Source organism: Colletotrichum destructivum, chromosome 3 (genome assembly GCF_034447905.1).
Source record: "Colletotrichum destructivum chromosome 3, complete sequence".
Classification (NCBI taxonomy): Eukaryota; Fungi; Ascomycota; class Sordariomycetes; order Glomerellales; family Glomerellaceae; genus Colletotrichum; species Colletotrichum destructivum.
Window position 1 is genome coordinate 443,077 of NC_085898.1, and position 18,959 is coordinate 462,035.

The 18,959-nt window shown below is 52.1% G+C and overlaps 7 protein-coding genes across 7 annotated transcripts; 5 read left to right on the forward strand and 2 right to left on the reverse strand.

Annotated features, from left to right (window-relative positions):
- Positions 1-3,624: 3,624 nt before the first annotated feature.
- On the forward strand, positions 3,625-5,667 carry CDEST_04194 (uncharacterized protein; the record flags this gene model as incomplete). The annotated part of the gene is made up of 8 exons (XM_062920353.1): positions 3,625-3,834; positions 3,912-4,044; positions 4,116-4,295; positions 4,359-4,388; positions 4,449-4,516; positions 4,593-4,975; positions 5,042-5,109; positions 5,174-5,667. The coding sequence occupies exons 1-8, from the start codon at positions 3,655-3,657 to the stop codon at positions 5,665-5,667; spliced, it is 1,536 nt and encodes a 511-aa protein (XP_062776404.1). The 5' UTR covers positions 3,625-3,654.
- A 516-nt stretch (positions 5,668-6,183) lies between these two features.
- Positions 6,184-8,818, reverse strand: CDEST_04195 (Putative zn(2)Cys(6) fungal-type DNA-binding domain, fungal transcription factor; the record flags this gene model as incomplete). Its single annotated transcript, XM_062920354.1, has 8 exons — positions 6,184-6,292; positions 6,348-6,467; positions 6,535-6,563; positions 6,632-8,123; positions 8,191-8,287; positions 8,433-8,443; positions 8,613-8,626; positions 8,783-8,818. The coding sequence occupies 8 exons, from the start codon at positions 8,816-8,818 to the stop codon at positions 6,184-6,186; spliced, it is 1,908 nt and encodes a 635-aa protein (XP_062776405.1).
- Positions 8,819-9,716: 898 nt separating this feature from the next.
- CDEST_04196 (uncharacterized protein) lies at positions 9,717-10,111 on the forward strand (the record flags this gene model as incomplete). Its single annotated transcript, XM_062920355.1, has 1 exon — positions 9,717-10,111. The coding sequence occupies exon 1, from the start codon at positions 9,908-9,910 to the stop codon at positions 10,109-10,111; it is 204 nt and encodes a 67-aa protein (XP_062776406.1). The 5' UTR covers positions 9,717-9,907.
- Positions 10,112-13,095: 2,984 nt separating this feature from the next.
- CDEST_04197 (Putative ribosomal RNA-processing protein) lies at positions 13,096-13,953 on the forward strand (the record flags this gene model as incomplete). The annotated part of the gene is made up of 1 exon (XM_062920356.1): positions 13,096-13,953. One exon carries the CDS (start codon positions 13,096-13,098, stop codon positions 13,951-13,953), a length of 858 nt encoding a protein of 285 aa, XP_062776407.1.
- Positions 13,954-14,235: 282 nt separating this feature from the next.
- On the reverse strand, positions 14,236-15,300 carry CDEST_04198 (Putative 2Fe-2S ferredoxin-type iron-sulfur binding domain, adrenodoxin). The gene is made up of 3 exons (XM_062920357.1): positions 14,799-15,300; positions 14,641-14,747; positions 14,236-14,571 (listed from the first exon to the last, which is right to left on the reverse strand). Exons 1-3 carry the CDS (start codon positions 15,020-15,022, stop codon positions 14,336-14,338), a joined length of 567 nt encoding a protein of 188 aa, XP_062776408.1. The 5' UTR covers positions 15,023-15,300; the 3' UTR covers positions 14,236-14,335.
- Positions 15,301-15,642: 342 nt separating this feature from the next.
- Positions 15,643-17,200, forward strand: CDEST_04199 (Putative mitochondrial carrier domain superfamily; the record flags this gene model as incomplete). Its single annotated transcript, XM_062920358.1, has 2 exons — positions 15,643-16,538; positions 16,600-17,200. 2 exons carry the CDS (start codon positions 15,643-15,645, stop codon positions 17,198-17,200), a joined length of 1,497 nt encoding a protein of 498 aa, XP_062776409.1.
- Positions 17,201-18,548: 1,348 nt separating this feature from the next.
- Positions 18,549-18,719, forward strand: CDEST_04200 (uncharacterized protein; the record flags this gene model as incomplete). The annotated part of the gene is made up of 1 exon (XM_062920359.1): positions 18,549-18,719. The coding sequence occupies one exon, from the start codon at positions 18,549-18,551 to the stop codon at positions 18,717-18,719; it is 171 nt and encodes a 56-aa protein (XP_062776410.1).
- Between the last annotated feature and the right edge of the window lie 240 nt (positions 18,720-18,959).

Below are 18,959 nucleotides of genomic sequence, written 5' to 3' on the forward strand. Positions count from 1 at the left end.
GAAATGGAATTCGCCCGTTCGGTCTAAAATCTACCCGAGACGTAAATAAATTTGGGAAGGGTGTGAACGGGTCTGGGAATGCTTGGCTCGAGAGCCATGAAATGACATGGTGTGATTATGCATGAAGATAATCGATGTGATGATACTTCGAATCATTTTTGACTCATCACAAACTCAGTCAAGATATTCTTGAATCCTTATTCTACCACCATTTATCAAGTTTAATCAACTACCAATTTAGAATCTAGACTTCTTGAATTTCTTTGAAATTTCTGTACCAGCTTGTGAGTGCGTCACCGCTAGACTTCGTCCCAAGGCGAAGTGACATTGCCCTCATCCTGTGACACAAAACCACTTGCGTCTGAATCACCGAACTTAATTAAGACTAGATAGGGATTTAAATGGGACGCAGCTTTAAGCCATAGTTTGATTTGATCCGCCGTTCCCGTCTGCTGGGGTCACGTGCTCAAAATGCCATTCGTTGCTGATGATCTAACTACATTGACGAACTACAATATCCGTATCATCTGAAAAGTATTATTTACCTGTATTCTTAAACAAATTAAGATAGGTTTAATCTTAGAATACAAAGAAGATAACGCATCATGGGCGACTACGAATTTTATCGGAGGAAGCGGCAGTTTCGCCGTGGACAATTGAAAAGATAGGAAACGAAATGCAAAAGAAAATTGCGATTCCTGACTAGGACTGACTCAAATAATATCCAGGTCGTCATGACTAGTTTAATGAGCATGATTCAGGACCTCATTCCGGAGGTCAAAACAAGGGATGGGCTCAGGAATGGGATGCCTAAGGGGTGCTGCAAGGGATAGTCTTCCCACGCCACCTGGCCACATGAAGATATAAGTTACTCATCCTGTTTCCGCAATTCTTATTGCTTGTGGAAGTTGAAATGGTCATGAAGGACACTTGGCTGGTCACGGAACATTGGTCATCATCGCCAGGTCATCTTGCTGCTCGGTGAGTCCCTGATCCATGTCAATCATGAATAACAATCAAACCATCGGCTCTAGAGCGTCAATCTGACAGCAAAGTCAACTAACTGGAATGGTTGCTCTTATCCCTATCCAAAAAGTGCCTGAACGACCTGAGCCCAATCCGCATCTCCGTAAGCACCAGGAATGCGATGCCCATCAAAGAGGCCAGCGAGAACAACGCGGTCCGATTGCTTGCCTTCCCAAGGATGCCCTCCATGCTGAGCGATGATGTTGTCGTACACAAGAACATCTCCTTGTTTCCATTGGTGGAGAACCGTGATTTCGTCTGTTATCTTTGCCGGGTGCTGCAGTTAATTGTCTGGGATCGGGCTGCCATCGCCATAAAGCTGTCTTGTGACCTCTTTTCGCGACCCGACGGTCCCCTGTTTGTTTTTCCAGTAGGCAGCCAGTCCGGTGAAGAGGGTTGGAAGGTCCGTCTCTGGCTGAGTACGGATCGCGGGCAATCTGTGTGTTAGAACCACGCCGTCTTTAACCCATTCCCACGTAGTATGTTTTCCTCTCCTGTACCGTGCAATTTGATGCATGATCTTATTGCGCTTCATTTCGTCATCGTCATCATCAGAGAAATCTTTGCCAAAAGCTTGCCGCAGAGTTGACCCGCCCGCGTATTGTTTATTGAACTTGTACGTGACTTTGCTCAATATCCCCTTCTGAGCAAGCTCGTCAATGAAGTCAGGTATCTCCTCTCGAGCTCAGTGGAAAAGCTCCAGAGACGATGATATCGGGGTTTCTCCTCAATTTGATGGAGCCTTTTGGCTGAAGAAGAAAATGTACTCAGGGGCATGGGGGATCTGGGGTGACTCGTTGTGGTTGTAAATTAGAACTTCCTTTGGACTTTCATTCGCAGGTGCCACGTTAGGCGCCAGAAGTGGTCTGTCGACAACGATGCCGATAATCTCGTGTGGTTTGTACCCAAAAGAATGGGCAAATATGCTGAATTCTTCGGCATCCTGGATCGGTAAGTCTCGAAAGAGAAGAGTCCCGTGGAGAGCCAGCTTTTCGGTGAGTAGCCCGCCTTGAGCTTGGAGGGACTTGATTGTTTGTATGACCTCATGCAACTTAATGTCGTTACTGTGACTTGAAGGCCTCGATGCCAGTGGGTCTATGGTATCGCCGGGATGTGGCGCGCCGAGAATACGCTGGTTCGTGCTTGGAAGTTCGAACGACTCGAAGGAAAAGGTTGTAGAAGAGCTCTTGCCCAATACCAAATCCACTGGCCCTTGACGTGGGACGGACGTGATTGACGCAACCATGCCGGCGAGAGGTAAAGGGACTTTCAAACAAAAACGAAGAGTTGATCAAGAGCCAAGAGGCGAGTGTTTGGATGGTTCGGCGAGGGTACCAAGAGCAAACAGTCCAGGGACAGGCGGGATAGTGTTGCGTTGCAGTATCGAAATCATGTTGATGATGGTGAGTGGAAAGCGGCGGTCAAACAGTGTTCGACGTGTGATGTGCCAAAACAATTTAACATCGCACGCCAAAATCACGCAATCTTCGTCTTACCACACCATCGACCCAGTCTGTATGAGCAACACACGAGGGAAAGAGGATGACACCCATAACGTTCATTGCTTGATCATGAATATACTTATATTGAAGATTTATTAGCTGCTTGTCTCGGAGTGTGGGTTACGTCCTGACAATCAGCTACTTGATCATGATAAAAGCTGTGCACAAGCTCTAGGAGCAGGACCCAAAGTTGAAGATGAAATCTTATAGCGCCAGGACCGATGATTCTGGCTCACATTTCACTTTCATATGAGTATGACATTAAATGCGAGATATGTATGACGGTCTCACGATCTGGTCAAAACTGACAACGTCGTACAGCTTGCTGCTTTGGTGCATCGGCCGATAGAAGCATTTTGAGCTCCCTCACAAAAAGGACAATGCCAGCGGGGTTGCAGAAACCATGTTGAGTTGCCATGAGTCAAGTACAAGATAGAGACTTCCGCAAACATAATATCTGCAACCAGTCTAATGACTTTCACTTCCCGTCGATGAGTAGCTAGCTTCTGGGCCACTTTTATGAAAGCTTGATGTGATTGAGAGTTATGTGACTATAATTATCTTCGACGAGATGGTGTGCGTGATTTCAAATGACTTTCTTGGCTGAAAGCTTTGCCAGCATTTAACAGAAGACTATTGCGTAAATCGCAAATATGTATACTACACGTAAGTATATCAAGACAGCATGAGTCGATGCTAACGCGCCGGCAGGCCTTAACTTGTTGCGACATAGGTGCAGATAGCAACTCCAGTCTGCCACTGGAATTTTGATTGATTCAACACACGAGCGGGAAAAGCGACTGGCATATGAAAACTTTCTCAGAGCTCAAGATATCGTTTATCCCACATGGTCCGAATGGAACTTACTTGTAGGTCGGCAAACACTCCAATTCGTTCCTAGAATCGCTAATCAATTAGGCTTTACTGGTCAAACTCTAATGATCCTAGCTCGAAATCTCCGCCTTTTGCAAAATGAAGTCTATTTGCATCCAACCGCACAGACACACGGGCTGATTAGTGTTTCTTAATTGCCTCAGGAGGGGAAACCTTTGGCTGTTAGTAATGTTCCTATCTCCCCGAGTGCTATGCAAACGTAAATAAAGCGTCTACCGAGCATCCTGGATGGATGTGTTTCCCTTGCCTCCATAGTCTCTTATTGTTTCTCTGCTATAGTAGTCACGCATGTGTACTTTTTTGTCCGCCTCTCAGTCCTGCTTGCGTTACAAATCTCATCATGAGTTCAGCAGGGACGTCAAGTCAGACCTCCAACGGTCTTGGCTTCGATGATTTCTTTCCAACATGCGCAGTGAGTACGCCATGTCAGCGAAGTCGGCCCCCGGCAATCATTTTCCGGCACTCAATCTGACAACAAATCCATGACAGAATTCCTGCGTATCGGAAACTCTGGCCTCAGTGCCCAGTCTGGATGTGACAGCAAGATATTTGTGTGACGTGACTCGGTTACATGAGGCAGTCAGTTGTAGTTTCCAGAGATGCTCCATAATCGATGGGTTCCGTAAGTATCATGGCGATGTGCTGCTTGTGAAAAACGTATTCCACCCTTAGTGGCCGGACTGACAGAAATAGAAACCCAGAGACTCCTGTTCGATGTTTGCGGCTTGCCCAGACGAGACAGCGGGTCGTCAGCCACAGCCAGCGCAGTCGCTGGAGCAATCGTCGCCGTCTCCAGCGTTGCGGTCCGCGAGTACTCCCAGCTCACGCGCGTTGACTACAAGATCGGGCTCGACGATTACGCTTTGGTATTTAGTATGGCATGTTCACTGATAGTTGGGCTTTCAATATGGGCTTCAATGAGCTAATTCAATACAGTTACTGTCGGTGCCAATGAGTATCTTGGTTGTGATGGGTAAGACGGGCGGGCCCTTCTTCCTTCAGCTTCGGCCTGACTTTCTGACGCAGCTGTTCACAATGGCCTCGGGAAAGATATATGGACGCTCACTCCTGAACAGATTAACGAGTTTTTCAGGGTAGGATGCATCCTTTCCCTGCGTTCAAATATGATGATTTTTAGCACGGTCTCCTATTCTCGCTGACTCGGGCTAGCTCTTCTACATTTCAGAACATTTCTATGCGTTCACGGTAATGTTTGCCAAGACCAACTTCTTGTTCTTCTACCTCCGCCTCTTCTCAGACGAACGATTCCGCCGTTTGACATGGGCTATAATATGGACTTGCATCTTTTCGGCTATATACTTTCTCGTAGCTACCTCAATCCAATGTTGGCCCATCAGCTACACCTGGACGAAATGGGATGGCGAGCAGTCGGGGCACTGCCACGACATCAACATTCAAACTTGGGTTCATGCTAGTGTGAATATCATACTGGACGTTGTGGTGGTTTCCTTGCCAATCTCCCAAATAATGAGACTCAATTGGCGCTGGAAACAAAAGTTGGGAGCGGGTATGATGTTTGCCGTTGCGCTTCTGTAAGCCAACTGCTTTGAAACTGGGTTAGTCTAATAAGGGACAGATGCTGACCTGATGACTGATAGGATCACCTTTGTCTCGATTCTGCGACTGAAGACCATCAAAGCCTTCATGAAAACTTCAAACCCTACTTGTAAGTGGATGGGCGATGTCGTCACACATTGGCGAGCATTAAATTGACTGGGAATTTCGAATAGGGGACATAGTGCCTATATCCAACTGGTCCTTCGTCGAGTTGAATGGGTTCATCTTTTGCTCTTGCATGCCTGCCTTTAGGAATTATTTTCGTCGAATCTTCAGGCGCAGAAGAGGGGACCTGTCACTCGGCAACAGAGGACGACTACGGACTGTTGTGGACAGAGCTATCCAGCCCGGAGGTCAGTTGTACGAGATCGCTTCAGTTGACGTCGATCACGATGATGGCCCTGATGAATCACTACAAGAACTTAGCCAGATCGACTTGGGTGTCGGGCATCTCCCCGCCGATGTTCCAGCCATGGAGAGTGACCAAGGCGCTTCTAAAACATCTGCAACGGAACACGCAGATCACGATAAAAATTCGGTCGAGATGGATCTTACAGACCTCTACCACCTGTCATCTCTGATATTCGAGAGTGTACAGGAGAACGCCAGGACGCCACGAAGAAAATACGCAAACAAGCAAGAGGCCGAAGAAGAACGGAAAAAGTAGAGGATGATGACAGGAAGAATAAATCTCAGATAAAACACCGGCAGACGGAGTACCAGATGGTGATGCCCCAACTGATTACGGTATTGTTCGCGGAAGAGGGAGTATCCGGTTGCATACCTTGAGAGACGTAAGATCTACCATTCCGAACCCGAATAGGCATGTTGAAATCACGAGCAATACTCATGACAGCTGCCCTAACTCTAGTGGAAACAAAAACATGTCAGGAGTGGCATGCCAAGAAAGAATTCCACTAAATGTAAACCGTAGCAGGGTCGGAGTTGGAGAAGGATTCATTCAAGTCACTGTCAACTGTTGTCTAAGCGAGGCATGCTACTGACAGATCGTGTCGGCGACGTTCAGCGGCACATCTACCTTTCCTGCATGCACATCAGACTAAATGCCAGGATCAAGAGTTGAATTTGAAGTCGCGAGTACAGCAGGACCATTTGTTCAAGCTAACGTAAGGTAGCAACACAATTACGCAGTACGCCCTTGCCCACACACCATTCCAAGATCTCAGTCCGCCTCTGCAGCTCGTACGCAGGCGTTCAAGATGCCAGCAATCGGCATTCTCGGCGGGGAAGGAGAATCCCCCCAACCCCATGCTTCCCTAAGCTGGGCCTGTCTAGTAATTGTCAGCCTATGGGATGTCAGTGGGTCAAACAAGATGACTGCCTTACATTGCCCGTGTCGGCCATCCTAGCCGTCTATCGGTCTTGACGAGGATTCTGTATAGCTCCTCCTGTTCTTCTCGATCCGTGAACCGGCCTCCTGCCATTGCTATAGCCAGGCACGCATTTCTGGCGAGGCAAAAGTCAGGTCCGGGCTTTGGAATCGATGTGATGAGTAGTGGACCGGGGCACTTACACATAAGCTGGAGCCGTCCGTTCGTTGGCCTGTAAGTGAGAAGAAATACAGTCAGATTGGGCTCCTTGGAAACCAACACACAGGACTAATAGCTTACCTCTGCAAGACCACAAACTGTTCGAACGGCTAGCTTCAGTTCTCCTTCCATCGCCCTAAAGGGAGCGCCGTATCTTGGGGCCTTTGGGTTGTGGGCAATCAACAGCATCCGAGACAGATGGTAATTCTGCAAGCCGGTGACGACGGCGTCAGTGATATACTGTTCTTCCGGAAGGAACTTGGTCTCCGGATTTGTCCACATTGCCTCAAAATACCACGGCTTCCCCTTCCACCAAGCATCAAGGTCGTCCCTGAGCCGCATGTAGCTTCTTCTGTGATGATTCTCTCGACCATAGCAGTGACTGAGGCACGTGGCACAGATGGCAATGACTCGGTTGGCATAGGAGCAATCCATGGCATTCTCGTCCCTTTCGCCCAGTTCCAGTAGCTTTCTGATGCTAGGGAAGAAGTTGGGATGGACGGCTCGTTTTTGCACAAAGGCCATGTAAATCTCCTGCCTCAGTGCGAGCCAAAACGCAGAGAGTCGCAAGCTGCTGAATTCAGCAGCATTCTCCTGGGCGGCCAACAGGATCCGCGTGCCCATCAGATGCGACTCGAGGTTCATAGACCCAGGGTCGACTTCTTCGGTAAAGCGGAGGATGACGACCGCCGCCAGGAGGTTGTCGTCGACTACAGCGGTCGAGGACGAAAGTGCCGGTATGAGCGATCGGAGGCATCTTTGGTGGTACCGATCTGCAATGACTCCATCAACGCCCATTGTCCTGCTCAGCCGCTTTGCAGATGCAGCGAACATCGCGTTCAGTAATGTGGGACAGTAGACCGCCCTCTTCGGAACAACTTTGGCAAAGTGCTTGTCGCTATCGCACATGTCGAACAGCGGGGCAAGACTTTCCACGAAGTACTTGTAGAGGAATGCCTCTTGTCGGTCTCGTAGGGGCCAGAGAGGGGTCTCAACGTAAGTCCGATCATCAGGGGCAAATGTATCTTCAAGTTGTGGGTCTATGGGTTCGAAGGCGAATGGAATATGGGGGAAATCAAGGGCGATTTCTGCTCCTAGGCTTAGGTGTTCCCACGGGACTGAGGCGCCACTATGAGCGCTTGAGTCGGGTGTTCCATCGTGGCTGTGTACTCCTGCTACGCGTTGTACAGCTTCTTGGATTGTACTGTTCGCGTCCCGTCGACTTCGTGTGTGTCTTTGATGCCGTCTGCTGTTGTTATGGCTCGAGAGTGCGTTGTGTGACGCGCAGGATCTAAGGGCCGGGCGCCGGGCCGTCAACTCTGGAATCGGGGAAGAAGCGGCAGAGAGCAGAGCAAGATAGTCTGGCGGGCTTTCGTGCTGTACTGGAGTCCCTAGATAGGCGTTGGTATAGCCTTCTTCGACGAGTTGCCCGGGGCCAGAGGCGTGGATGTTGATGACATCTTCTGTCTCGTCGACAAAGCTGAAAGATCGATTCGTGGTCCGGACCCAGGTCTGGCTGTTGGCAAAGCTGTACTCGCTGCGGGCGGCTCCTGTTCCTATGTCTGGTTGAATACTTCATGGAACAACAATTAGGTTAGTCCAAACGGCTTTGGTATGGTTGCTCTAGAGTGTCCACGAACCTTGGGTTCAAGGTATGTCTGAACCGGACACTGTAGCCACGAGTACATTCGACTCCAGACTTCCGACAGTTGGAACAGGTTGACTTGTTTGAATCACCTGACCTTGTCAGCAACGCAGACGACCATCAAGGAAATAATCGCCGACTCTAGTGATGGGGGCAGGGCAGGACTTTGATTCCTCTAGATGGTATGGGCTAGGCATCGACAGTTCCAGTCAAGTTTTGCTTCGACAAGATGCTTACATTTTAGATGCCTAGTACTCGTGTTTTACGATGCTGTTAGCTTGTTTCCTCATGATGGCCTCAGGTAAGGCAGCCGTGGACCTTGGACGCAAGGCTTTATTCGTGTGGACTCAGGAACGGTTGTCCCAACCATAGTTGTGCCGTCTTAGCCGTATCCCACCGGGATGGAAGACAACGCACCTTAACCTGCAGATCTAAAAATATGTGCATGTCAGCAGGCAGAAGTTGACGGCGTAACGAGCCTCTTGTAGCTCCATCGGGCAATACGCATATGTAGCACATCACGTAGACATTCTGCTCCATTGGCCTGGGAATAAGAGAAAAGAAACGATAGATTTGGAAAGACTCACGTTACACGGATTCGTTCGGGTCTGGGCTCGGCTCATGTTCTGGACCCGCCGGATGCTCGATACATCCAGCATCGAGGATATGTGCTGGTATGCTGATATTTCTCTGTGTGAACAGTGACGTACAAGACTAGCCAGTAGATAGAGACTTACTAGGCAAAGATGTGGGATTCAAGGGGAAGAAACGAGACAATTGTGCGCGCGCGTATGTGTGTGTGTGGCGTCTGCGTGCTTCTGTGGTGGGGATGGCAGTGAGAGGAGTGCAAACCAACCTTCTCTATTGTGCATATTCTGGCAACTTGTTGCTTAGCTGGTCAGAATTTGGGTAATCATGCCCAAGGGGGAAAGCCGCTACGTCGAGGACCTACAAAGCCACGACCAGGGAGGTGGGTGGGTGAAAGGGGTCAAATAGGAAACACGAGGGAAATAAAACAAAGTTGCCTGTTTGAATCAGATGCGGCAATTCACCCCCCGCACACCATGCACACACAGCACCGCTAAAATCCCACCCAACAGGCCTCGTGGCGAATGTCTTCCTGCGCCCAACCCCAGGTCTGACAGCGCCCATGTTATGTGCCGGTTGGATTTGCAAGAGAAAAGGCCCTTACGCGTGATTTGGTCAATCCAAGGTCATCGGCAAAGTCGGGGGGGGATCTGGAAGGGCGAGTGATTTGGCTGACCCGTCTTGTCCAGAATCGTTGCCTGGTATACGTTAGTGAGCTCTAGCACCACAATATCAGCAAATGCCATCACTCACTCGTGGGAATAAGATAAGTCGAGCTCCCACCTCCCCGGCTTCCAGACAACTTGAACAAGGCGGGGTTTTTGTCGAAGATGTCTTAGGGAAAGTTTGAGGCCAAGTTACCAGCTTTCCATTGGGCGGTCAGCGAAGGGCGCGCTACTCGCAAATGGTAATAGCACGGGGCTTGGATCGAATCATGACAAACTGATTCTCTTTTGCCCTAAAAGTCCCCTTGGCTTTCACGAACGTCAAATTTTTTACGGGCAGTTATTTTCTTAAGAGACAACTTATTCTGGTTGCGCCCACAGTACTGTCACGGCAGCTGCTACTGATACGTTCATTGACAATGAGCTTCAGCCTTTAATGTATATGTCCGCTAAGTCTTCATGCGCATTACCTTCTCTTCCTTCTCTAAACAAAAGCGTGAGGCCTCAGTCTCCTCTGGTGGATGTTACAATGATGCCACCTTCGCGGGGGTCACGGCGGGTCATGCCGGCCTTGACATTGACATTGACGTCTACCTCGACTGCTTCCTCTACGCTGCTGCCTTCTTGAAGATGATGGTCGTACTTAGAATACGTGAGTCTTGACGTAGTTTTCGATGCCGCGGTTCTTACCTTGCAGGATCTTTGACGTACGTAAGGCAACTTTGAATCATTGAGCAACTTTACCCATCGCCGAGCTATCTCCCGAAAGATGCCGTGGCTGGGTGGTTAGCCTGGATGGTTTATGCATCGGAAGTAGCCAGCCAGTCAGGCTTGTCGTTGGTGCTAGATTCGCACGCGTCAAGGGCGGGTGCAGTGCATGGTGGGAGATGACGCGATCCCAGCCAATATCCTTGCCTGCATCTCGTCATTCCGCCTCGACTCGCCAAGGTAGCTTGAGCTTCACGGGAAAACCTAGGAGACCGAAAAGGTTAAAGGAAATATTTTTTGTGAAGGAACGGACGAGAGGGTCCGGATGAAACCCCGGCCTGTCAATAATCACGTGCTGCGTTCGGGAGCTCAAGAAGAGGAACGCTGGAAAGCCGCAGCACTGAGTGCAGAAACGGCTCTGCGTTGTGTCTGCAGGCCTTGGTGGCTTGATCTCGGCTTCCGGTTTCATTGCAACTTCTCGGCTGTTAAGTTTCGACTCGCTCGTGTGTTGCACGCTGCTCGTTATTCAAAATCGCCTGCTTCGAGTGGCGTTCATAGCCGGGGACCATCGGAACTCTCATTGCCGGGGCCAAGTATATCTTTACGCTTGTAAATCTGTCGTTGATTGACAGGGTTGGCCGTTGCAGCGTTTTCCTCTACACTTCCGGTTTGTGGGCGTATGTCCCGTCATCCCAGCCGTTACTTTCAAACGAATACGGATGCCGTTCAAACTATAACCTCTCACATGCTTGGACCTTCTTTAGGATCGTTATCGTGTTAGTTTGTTCGTGAGTTTCTATTCGCCCTGATTTGGAAACACGGTCTGGCCCCAGCGATACTGTTTTTTCTAGTGGAGGTGCGCGCTATGACACGATAATGCCCACCATGAGCTGGTGGGCTTAGAGGATCGTTGTCCTATCGAGCCTCCCCACAAGGGTAGAGATCACCGCGTCCTCCGGTGCTTTCGTCTCTTGTAGTGTGTGCGCCCATACTTTGTGTTCGGTTAGGGTTCTATTTCCTACTCTGACGAGAACGACTGTGGACGACATCCGCCGTAGGCAGAGTGAGCAGGTCGGAAAGATGGGATTGGTTTTGGGTAAGAGCGTGAATATGTCATCGTACTTAGGGCTGAGAGAGTTTGGAATAGCGTCTGAAGTGTCGTAGCAGCTAGAAATCTCACGGATGTATGGTTTTAATGAGGTTTGGTCGGCCGGTTTATGAGTCCGAAGGTCTGTAAAGCCCGAGGGATGCCACCTCAGTGGTGGACGCAGAAATAGAGTTTATACTTATACTTGCCGCTGCCATGTTACAGAGAACTGGGCGAGGTCAAGGCGTAGAGCTGCCCCGAGGCAGTAAGGTTGCACGTATGTTGAATACAGCGCGTCTTCACCCAGACACGAATGATACGAATGAAGAAAGTTATGAGCGTCCAGGACTCAAGGATGGACAGAATGGAAGGGGGAGCAAAAAGTTCAGCTGGAAGCCGCTGTGCCCCGAGGCCAGAGTTATCACAAAGGAAGGTTGTCTACATCTTCCCTAGGGCGGTTAGGATTGCCTAGCTCATCAACTAAGCTTCCGTCGCTTGATGCAGGCGCCGTTGGGCGGGTGAATCTGTGAGGCCGAGATCCACTTGCTTCCGGTCTCGGCCCCACTGGGGGTCACTAACCGGCGTGTGCTCGCAGACTAAAACAGGGACAACCCCAGCATGCCCAGGCGAAGATTGCTTTCCTCGGAAGACCTGCCATTCTCAGCCGACAACACCATCTTTCCCGGTTCGGTTGCCAAGAATTCCCCCACTGACGGCACAGCCCGGGAAAATGTTCGGTTTATTTTCGACGTGGTCAGGTGTTTGACTTACTCACAGAAAGCTCGAATTCTCGACGGCCATGCTCAGACAATTGGGTAGTTGACTTTGGAGAATTATGAGAGACGTGGTGCTTGTCACAGTGAACACACATGTGACGTGATACTTGACCACTTCAGCCTCAAAATACACTTCTCGCCAAAACTTCGCCATGTTGGCGGCTGGCTAGACGGTACCGATAGGTACCACGGAGCATGAACTCGTAGTTGTATGGCTGGCCTGTGGGGAAATAAGCTGTCGCGATATCGATCAAACGTCCTAACTGGTCGTCTCATAGAAGGAGTCAAGGAGTCAAGGTGATCGACTCTCGTAGATCAGATGACGAACTCAAGATCAGAGGGTCCGTCGATCGGCAATCACTTGAAAGACAATGTGGGATCTAAGGTCTGCTAGCGGCGGCCACGATCAAGTACTAAACTTCGGTTATCATCATCATGGGACGGCTTGAAGAGGAATGTGGACCAAGCCGCATCCCGCTGACATAAGACCGAACGCCTTTACACACTCCTGGATTGGCTGAGCTTTGAGCACGAAGGGACAAGCGTGCCGTTGGGGCGCAAGTCGATGCCGATGATTCAAAGACAAAACTATAATGCACTCTATATGTCAGATCCGGAAACGCCGGACCTAGATTAACGGTATTGGCCGTTGGACATTTGGTGTCAGCCAGTGAGGCTGCAGTATTGGACGCAAAGATGACAATTGCTTGTTCAAGGTCCAAACTGGTTACACTTGTTCATCGGCAACATCGCCTGAAAAGGTAAAGTCGCGAGCACGAACGTCCCTGAGGTGTTAAGCCCCGTCTCTATCGCGTTACAAAGACCCATGTGTTGAACGAGAAGGAAACTGAAGCGGCTCAGCCACAACCTAGATGTGGCGCCCGGTTGATCAGGAGCGAGGCTTCGGTGAAGATATGCTTATCTCGGTGAATACACCGCTGATAAGAGTAATAGCCCCACCTGCCGAACCCAAAAATTTGACCTTCACAGGCGGCCTAGGAACTTTTTCCCAGTCCACACCCGACGACTTCCCCCCCAATCAACACACCAATTGCCTTGCGACATCAACTTCAACCATGGCCGGAACTGCGAGCAAGAAGAGAACAAATGACGGCCGCCTCGCGCCACCGTCTAAGAAGCAGAAGCGACAAGATAAGAAGCAAACGGAGCCCGTTGCGGACGAAGAGCAAAGTTTCGACGCGGTCAACCTCCTCGACTCGGACGACGATGACATCCTCAACGCCAACGTCGACGACGGCGCCGTCTCCGACGACAACGACTCAGTGAGCTCCGCAGACGAGCGCACGGCGTCCAAGAAGAAGACAAAACCCGCGCCTCAGGCGAAAAAGAGCAGAGATGCCCCCGCCGGCACCGACTCGGACTCGGACTCGGAAGAAGAAAGCGGCGACGACGAGGGCGCGCCCCAAAAGACAAAGTCCAAACGCAACGACCCCTCGGCCTTCTCCACATCCATGTCCAAGATCCTGTCGACCAAGCTCTCGAACGCGAAACGGGCGGATCCCGTACTGGCCCGCAGTGCCGAGGCCCACCAGTCGGCCAAGGCGGCCGTCGACCTGGCGCTCGAGTCCAAGGCGCGCAAACAGATGAGGCAGCAGAAGAAGGAGGCGCTCGAGAAGGGCCGCGTGCGCAACGTGCTGGTGGCGCCCGAGACGGAGAACACGTCGACGGGGGAGATGATTGAGACAGAGCGGCGGCTGCGCAAGGTCGCGCAAAGAGGTGTCGTCAAGCTCTTCAACGCCGTGCGGGCCGCGCAGGTTAAGGCAGCCGAGGCGGAGAAGAAGGCGCGCAAGGACGGCGTCGTCGGCGTGGTGAGGAGGGAGGAGAAGATCAATGAGATGAGCAAGAAGGGCTTCTTGGACCTGATCGCGTCTGGCGGCGGAGGGCTCAAGAAGGGCGCGTTGGAGGAGGCCTGAGGGAGGGGAGAGAAAGATGAAAATATGGATGGATGGATGGATGCCTGTGCCGGGATGTTCAGGCGTCTTTTGGTTTCTTCTCGTTCACACACCGATTTTGTCCAGGATTATGTGCTTAGAGGAGTGATGTTATTTTCCCTCCCATCGTCCCTTGATACCCGCCAATATCTAGCATAAGCCGAGCCGAGCCGATGTGTATTCCCATCCGTGATGCCGCGCTTGATTGTTGAAGAACACTCCCCCGCCCTTCCCTCCCTTCCCCTTCCCTCCCCTTAACCCCCTTCTTCCGACATGTAAAAAAGTATGTATAGTATAGTACAGATGATTAAATAATGTGTCAAAACGCTGCTTCCAACGCCGAGTTGGTGGGAGGATCCCGCGTTTAACTGAAGTCGCTGGCCTGCAGATTCCGCGTCATCGAGGGCAGCTTCACCCTGAGGCCGTCCAGCTCCTTCTTCATCGTGACCTGGCAACCGAGCCGGCTTGTCTCGGTCAAGCCGAAGGCCAAGTCGAGCATGTCGTTCTCGTCGTCTTCGGGCTCGGGCATCTTGTCGTAGTATTCCTCATCGGCGACGATGATGTGGCACGTTGAACACGCACAAGAGCCTCCGCAGGCACCTAACATCTGCTGTTAGCAAGGCGACGACGAGCGCTATCCCCTAAGGGGGGGGGGATCCGGTTACGTACCCTCCATTTCCAGGTCGTTGTCTTGCGCGACATCGAGCAGGTTGTCCCCTTCGCTGACTGCAATCTTGTGTTCGTCACCGTCCTTGTCGACGAAAGTCACCCACAACCTGTAGAAGCCGTCAGTTGATATCGCCGCAGCGTCATGATCGTCGCCTTACTCTTCGCCGGGTTTGGGAGGGGTAATGTGGCCGTGCGGCTTGACAGCCGAGATGGAAAAGCTACGCGCCGAGGTCCACTGGATCTGTCTGGGAGCGAGCGGCGCAGGTCTTGTGGGAATCGTCGAGCTGTGGATGCTTCGGGTCTGTCGTGGGAGCTGACGGGCTTGTCGGCATGCGCTGGTGGCCACCCTGCCGAGGGTTGTGCTCAGTCTCGTGGAGGGCATCGTGTGCTCGGTATGAGTCCGTTCTCGGCCGGGAATATTTTTTTTATTTTCCTCGGGACAGGGCTGTCGATAACAGAGGGCGCTTCGGATGCGCTGGGGAGGGAACTGGAGAAGGGGGCTTCAGGCGTAGTTCGACCGGATCAGGACCGCGTAAGAACAAGCAAGTTGGAACACTGCAGCTAGAGTTGCTTGGCTATCTTTGCGGGTGGCGGGCTCGCTGCACGACAATGACAAAAAGTTGTTGGAAAGCTTCGATAAATGCGCAAGGGACTGTGGAGATGCATTGGATTCAGGGAAATTTCTATAGGCTCTCGTGCCTGCGGGAGCTCCGACGTGACCCGCACTCCTCTCGGGCTTATCGGCCGGCGGATCGCGATGTTCCGGACCCGGGACCCGGGCAAGTGCAAGGTACGTACTCATGATGCACAGATTTCCAACCTAGGCTTTCAGCTGCTGCTGAAGCGTGAAGGAAGGCGCGCCCATCCCCGTCATGAGGCCCCGCTAATCTTATCTCCGAGGTGATTTCCATTTCATCATGCAAAATTGGGAGCAAAAGTGGAAAGCTCCCGAAATCATGCATCGTCAGAGTTGAGCCGCATCATCCGCCAAACCCGATCATCATGGCCACCCAACGAGAAGGGGTGAATCCCTTGAGACCATACTACAAACCACCGACCATAGGAGAGCCTCCAGATGCGACGTCTGCGTCATCCGCCCCGAATCCCTTTGCCCGCCATGCCGGCGGCAATCAGACGAGCGAGCGCTACGCGTCAAAGGCACGCGACATCTTTTCCGACATCGATTACAAAGACTATATCAGCGAGCCGTCTCCTTCCGTCGTCCAAACCGTCAAGGACCTCGTCGACGAGCTGCTATGGAAGTACACCTCGGTGTTGATGGCCCAGCCTTTCGAGGTTGCAAAAACGGTTTTGCAGGTCCGGAGTCACGATGACGTGACTTTGGGCACGCCGGCGTCAGCAGCGGCCACGCCCTTGGCCACGCCAGTGTCGGAGAGGCTGCAGTCCTCGTACGGCAGTGCGGTCTACAGCGAAGCCGACTCAGATTCGGACCTCGACGAGCCTGCCTACTTTACCTCCAACGCCCCGAGCACGCCGTCACCGTCCTCGGCCAGAGGGAGGCATCGAAACCGCCGGTCCCCGTCGCCTCCGAGCACGCCTGCGGCGAAGCAGCCCGTGCCGCCTCACCAACTCAGCATCCGTCGACCCGACTCGTTGATGGAGGTCATTGGCCAGCTTTGGCAAAAGGAGGGTGCCTGGGGCGTGTGGAAGGGGTCGAATGCGACATTCCTCTACTCGGTCCTCTCGTCACTGTTGGAAAACTGGTCGAGAAGTGCTCTGAGCGCACTGTTCAATGTGCCCGACCTCGGCGTCAAGGAGGACATTGATCGATTGATCGACATCGCCTCGCCCTATCCGTGGGTCTCTCTGTGCGTTGCGGCGGCGGCGGCCGTTGCAACGGGCCTCATTCTCGCGCCACTTGACCTGGTGCGCACAAGGTATGTCACTGGTCGCCTCTCACATTCACTCCGTCAAGGGGCAGTGCTGATTCTCAGATAGACTACTCGTTACACCAACTTCGAAGCAGCCGAGAAGAACGTTGTCAACCCTCCGAGCTCTCCCCTCCTACGTCTGTCCCTCGCTCCTCGTCATTCCTACCATCCTCCACTCGCTCATCCACCCCATACTCACACTGTCAACACCTCTGGTCCTCCGAACCCGATTTCTTATCGACAGCCGGGTGTCGCCCACAACCTTCTCGGTTGCCAAGTTCTGCGCGTCCTCGGTGGCGCTTTTCGTCAAGCTTCCTCTCGAGACCGTCCTTCGACGCGGCCAGGTTGCCGTCCTGTCCACACCCTCGTATGTTCAGGCCCTCTCGAGCAGGGACCAGAAGCTCGAGACGATCGTCCCGCCCGGTCGTTATCACGGTGTCATGGGCACCATGTTCTACATCATGAATGAGGAGGGGACCCGTGCCATTCCGACCCTGCCTGCTGCGCCGGCAAAGAAGGGCAGGGCCAAAACCAAGGTCGCAGAAACGGTGTACCGCAAGGGCCAGGGGCTGGACGGCCTCTGGCGTGGCTGGAAGGTCAGCTGGTGGGGTCTGGTCGGACTCTGGACTGCGGGCGTCATCGGAAACAGCGCCGAGGGCGAGTTCTAGCAACAACTTTGAAGCAAACAAGCGCGACGCGTATTACTATTTTCGACGGCCGACTTCAACCAAGTGCGAGTGCGAAGGTACGAGGAAACAAAGGACACAAACACACCCATGTAATTCTTCTGTTGTATTAGAAGTGTGTGTCTTTGGATGCGGGATTCACAGGCGTTTTGGGGCATCTTTTCGTACAGTCCCGAACTCTCTCCTCTTACTACGACTATGACGAGATACGGTATGATATCCACCTTCTGAATTCCGACTCTATTACACCAACCAAGCAGCTGTAAGCAACTGCAATCAACACAAGACATCTACCAAACTCGTTCGAAAAGCTGTACTGTAGCTCTCCCTCTTCCTTTTACGTCCGTAATCCCAACTCGGAAGCCTTTGGGACACTCAGCCATCATGCCTTTAATAGAAACCATGAACGATAAAATTAGTTCCCTGCGTTGGTCACACTTCCGTAGCCGAGTCTTCGTGCAAGCCGCGCGAGGTCGTGTCACCCCCCCCCTTCTTCCGCCGTCATATCTGTTATGATACGTCCGAATCTATGAGGCGTTTCGCTAGAAGCTTCCTCGTGCGACTCGGAAACTTGATTCGGGAGAATGAGGAAGAGAAGGAGCAGAAGACGAGTCGAGGCAGCCAGCCCAGTGCGACGGGTGCCTGCGTGAAGAACGCAGCTGTCAGTAGCACCAGGATAATGAGAGGGCCGACCCCTTGTCGAGGCGAGCGCGCCAGGTCGCCTGCAGGATTCTGCGGACGGCCTGTGAACCCGTGGCCCACGTCCTCGCTCGTTCCTTTAGAACCCGCGTGGTGAGTGCCTGGGTTGTCAAGGAAAGGATTTCAGTGTTATGAGGATGATTCCGGAGACTGGCCGATCGAAGGTGCAGTGCCGCCAACACGCCGAGGGCGCGCCGCAGCTATTCAATTTTACGTGTAAAAAACCGTGGCCTGCAGTCTGCAAGCCCCCTTTTCCCCAACTCGGTGCCCGATAATGAATTATTTGGGGGCCGGACCATTGAGAGGAGCTGGAGTAGCTGAAGGTGACGCTCATCGAGGCCATCGCCCGATTGATGGCTGTCACCGTACCTTTTTTTGTATCAATCATCGTCGACTAGGGGTCGGAATCGGGGGTGTGTGTGATATATCTGGGGGCCTAAAAGAAGGCTGGTGTCACTCTCCGATGGATGAGACAACACTTCAAAAGGTCGGCGTTGCGGTCTTGTGTTTTTCGTAAATGGTCCTGTTGAAAGACACATACACACACATACGCACATCATCTCATTCTACACTCGACTCCACGTCCCATCAACCATTCTGTCTTCTCACGAGTCTTCACATCAGCTAAACCATGGCACGTACTTCCGTCTTCCGTGTTGGCTCGGCTTTCAACGCTGTGCTTCTCGTCTGCATCATCCTCAAACATGTCGCCCTGGCCGTCGCGCGGTCCACGATGCGGCACGCTTGTATGGCCGTCCTCATGCCCATCATGCTCCTTCACGTCGCCATAATCGAGGGCTGAGACACAGGTCTCGCATCGAAACCGAAGGGGTAGGGTCAACTCGTCACGCCCCCAGACACCCACCATCCCTCTCACACAATTCAAGACATCTCAACCTGTTACCCTCCATCGATGTCTATTCAAGGGCGATGCAGAACGCACCCGTCAATGTTGCAGCTGTCTCGACGCCTCAGTCCCTTTCCGAAGGGAACATTTCACTGCTCACATACTCCTTGGCTCACCTTTTTACCGCCACTGCCA